The 3911-nt window shown below is 36.2% G+C and overlaps 1 protein-coding gene across 3 annotated transcripts in view; it reads right to left on the bottom strand.

Annotated features, from left to right (window-relative positions):
* Positions 249 to 3911, bottom strand: part of LOC109840558 (protein MICRORCHIDIA 6-like) — an 18462-nt gene continuing 14799 nt past the window's right edge. For all 3 annotated transcript variants that reach the window (XM_020409248.1, XM_020409249.1, XM_020409250.1), the window contains exons 14-21: positions 3210 to 3261; positions 2973 to 3084; positions 2384 to 2487; positions 2194 to 2301; positions 1983 to 2104; positions 1131 to 1207; positions 864 to 906; positions 249 to 705 (exon numbers count right to left, since the gene is read on the bottom strand). In XM_020409248.1, coding sequence (XP_020264837.1) covers positions 604 to 705; positions 864 to 906; positions 1131 to 1207; positions 1983 to 2104; positions 2194 to 2301; positions 2384 to 2487; positions 2973 to 3084; positions 3210 to 3261 — 720 coding nt within the window. In that variant the 3' untranslated portion in view covers positions 249 to 603. The remainder of the gene's footprint in view (positions 706 to 863; positions 907 to 1130; positions 1208 to 1982; positions 2105 to 2193; positions 2302 to 2383; positions 2488 to 2972; positions 3085 to 3209; positions 3262 to 3911) is intronic.

The raw sequence follows: 3911 nt of genomic DNA, 5'->3' as shown, positions 1-3911 counted from the left end.
TTCAAAATCTGAATCCTGCTAAAATTTTGGCTTCAAAATGTTTTTGGCTCTACTTCTAAATCAATTTTTTTCGCAGTCTCACCAATCAAACGTATAAATCTCCCATTGACAAAATCTCCTGTAGAAAGTAAACATAAAGCAGATCACTTGGAGTTGGATTACAGTGAAAATGATTCGAGTAATTGTTATTGTCCATTGGAGTAATTGATATCGTCAACATAACCAATCAAAGCAATTACACTGGAACCTTTCTGTTCAAAAGATGACTAATCGAAACAAGTACAGCATCACAAGATTACTGGGTGTTACAGCAAAAATACATAAGCCACTGGCACAAAATTCACCGTGTATAGCAAATGAAGCATACATAAATGATCCAACAACCTTAGTTCAAGACTGATACAGGGAATACTGCAAAAAAAATTTCTAGTGATTAGTCTCATCGGGTAATTTTTCCCATTTCTCATGCTCTACGTTCAAGTACTTGCTTATCCTTGTCAAATGAATTTACAACAATGCGTCGCTAATATACTAAAGGGTCACCTGAGGAAGGTGAAACGCACATCTGAACTTAAATAAATTAATAGAAAAAGAAAAACTATGTCACAATTTTTCCTCCTTCACCTCAGCCAAGGCATTGAGCTCGGTAGATAGTTTCTTGTGAAGTTGTTGAAAAGATCTCAGCTCTCTTCTTAGTTTTTCTTCCTGCTTAACAAATAAATTGTAAGTCTACATACATAATATCTTGAACAGAACTATTAAACAACATTTCAGGTGATCTTCCTCGTGATTTTTTCCTTTAACTTTTGACAAATATCATTTTTACCATTAATATGAAGTTATCCATACGGAAATGAATATACCTTGATCAAAAGCTCTTTCTCTCTCTGCTCGAATTCCAAGCATCTGTGAAAGAAAAATTAAAAATTTCAATCCCGGGTCGCAACTAAGAGTAAAGATAGTCATGAGAACTTTTAACTACCAAAGACCAAATATACCAATTGTACTTCAGAAGTAAAGAAACAATTATACTGATCTAATCTGAATAAAAGTAAAAAGATGGACATAACGAAGACAAATTGCATGTATTCAAAAGTAAAGGGAAGCTAATACAGCTTAGTTTCACTCACTGTTCACGTAGGTTCTTGTTCACTTGCATCATGTTTTTAATCTCTCTCCTTCGCTTCTGTTCAGCAGACTGTTCCAACTGCATAATGGAAATGAAAGGTCAGCTTAGGTAGAATTTCTAAGCAACAGGATACATGTAAACTGCCACTAAGCAGCAGATAAGAATAAAATCTCTCCACTGATAAGGATCACACATCAGTCCACATATATGAGGTTTAATCGGTTCTTATAATGTTTCAAACTGGCATACTACTCAACTAGTAATTCCATTTTGGTCCATGATTTGGAATACAAAAGATGATAGCCTTCAACTATGTAGCACGGACACGGATCCGACACGGCCATCCGACACGCCGACACGAGGCAAATCCTAAAAAATACATAGGATACGTGTGTTTGACACGTGTGTCCGACACGGACACGACACGACACGGCTTCATGTTATGCGTGTCCGTGCTTCATAGGCCTTCAATTATTGCACTGAGTTAAGAGGTGACATTTATATCTCCAAATAAAAACAAGGCTTAATTGCAGATGGACCCATGTATAGTTCTATTGTTGCAGATAGACATCCAGAGTGGAACTTTTTTGACTCTTTTACACGAAGAGAAAGAGAACACTGTTTTTTTTACAACTAGACCTCCAGAGGATAAAAGAGTAAAGAAATTTCACTCCAGGGTCTATCCGCAACAATGGAACTGCTGGGAGTCCTGCAATAGGGTCATAGTACAGAGGGTCCATTAGCAATTAACCCATAAAAGAAACACTGCAGAGAAACATTATCACAAGCTCATACCTTACGAACTTGCTGGGCCCAAACCTTAATATATTAATAATATATGAGCAACTCCTACCTGTGTCTCGTGACCGTCACCAGTTCCAGTTGCCCTTCTCGTGAAAACATCCTGAAGGGCCTGCCTTCTTAATAATCTTGATACAGAAATTTCCCTTTCCAGTTTCCTTTTTTGCGGTAAACCTATTTGACTCATAGAGAAACTTCTAATTATTCTACACAATTAACAAGATTTCCGCATTAATATTATGGTATTTGAAATATAAGACTACCAGTTTGATCCTGAGGATTGTATATGGTTAACTGCTGCTGTGTTCTGCCTGATGGGACTCCAGGATCCTTCACAACCGGAATATGTGAAGTTCCGGGGTCAGAAAATCCTGAACCATTAATTGTAGAAAACTAAGATTCAATTGGAAAAGCTTCAGCTCCTATGGGAAGTCGTGAAAGAGATTGGCTTACTGCGAGCGCTTTTAGATATTCTCAGACGAGTCTCGGCAATTGAACCCATGTGATGAATTGCCCTTTTAACCGGTTTGTAACCAAGTAAATGACAATGTAAGTCCCTGCAATACATATTAAATTTTGAAAAAAAAAAGAAAAAAGTTATTCCTCGTAAATTTTTTGCCCGAGATAATGATAAAATGAAAGATTACAAGCATTATTTGATAGAAACCTAACGATATGTAGTTGTGGTAATGGAACAGTGGTTGGGTGCATAGGCATAAGGAACTACAGTCATTTTGATTTGAACAATAGGAGATAGCCAACAAATGGCTAAACACATTCACAAGCTTGTCATGTTTACGAATCAATTTTGGCCCCCACTTGGAAGCAAATAACATCTTTACATAAATTAACATTGTATCAATTATCAAATAAAACTCATTTATAATAAGCATTAAATCTTAAAAGCAGAAGCATGACATAATACAAGAGAACAAGTATACAAGCCAAAGGAAACCCATGTGAGACAGCACAAAGCAAACAAATCGCACACATAAAACTAGAATTTAGCTTCTAGATAAGGCACATTAGAATTAGAGCATACCAATATTCATATGTCATTTCTTTCAAGCGGTTTTCAAGCTTTTGATAGATGGATGACTTTTCAAAGTCTTGCTTGTCATGCGTAGGTTTAACAAAATTTGCCTCAAGTACACCTGGAAAAGTTCCCAGTGGCGAGCAAAAAAATGTAAATAAGAAGATTTGTTATACCTGAAACATCTTTACTTTGATTGAATAAGGAGGCCATAACGCAAGAGAAATCGACTTGAGATCTACTTACCAACAACTCCCCTGCCTTTACCGTATGAATTATTTGTAACTTTCCAAAAAGGCTACAGAATCAAAATGCAAATTATATCACTTAAACATGTAAATCTGCAAGTAAAGATCTATGTACAACATTAAAGCATATGGAAATACTAGATACAACTGTAGATAATGACAGAAGACGGTTGCTAAAACATTAGGAATGGAGCAGTGTTACTGAATTTGTGGTATGTTTTGATTCATATTAGGGATATGGGAACAAAGTGCACTACTTTTAGTAGCACACAGTACAACACAAGTAGGCTTAATCAAATTGTTAACTTCGGTTTGAGACAGTTGAGAGCAATATGCATTATATGTGTACATCCAAGACATGTGATGTAAGATTAAGGACTATCATACTAGCAACTTGCATCTTTTAAAATATCAACAAAGCTCATAACGTCTGGGAGAGAACAACAGCGAATGTAGTAAGTTTCTCAGTTGGATTTGACTTAGAAAACCCACTTGGAATCCAACTCTCCATTGACTTGGTTTTCTGCTTTCTTTTCTTGGGGCTTGGTTTGATTACATGTCTAAGTTCCTTCAGAATTATGGGTACCCAACTACCTATTTGATTGATGAGAAGAGGCTTAGGTCTTAGGCCTTGTAACTAGTATAATTATGGGTACTGCCTTCAATTGCATGTGGGCTTTGTTGAAATGTATGAGTATTT

The sequence above is a fragment of the Asparagus officinalis genome, chromosome 5 (genome assembly GCF_001876935.1).
Source record: "Asparagus officinalis chromosome 5, Aspof.V1, whole genome shotgun sequence".
NCBI lineage: Eukaryota > Viridiplantae > Streptophyta > Magnoliopsida > Asparagales > Asparagaceae > Asparagus > Asparagus officinalis.
The sequence above is the reverse complement of the archived record's forward strand: the minus strand, read 5'-3'. Positions and strand labels throughout refer to the sequence as shown.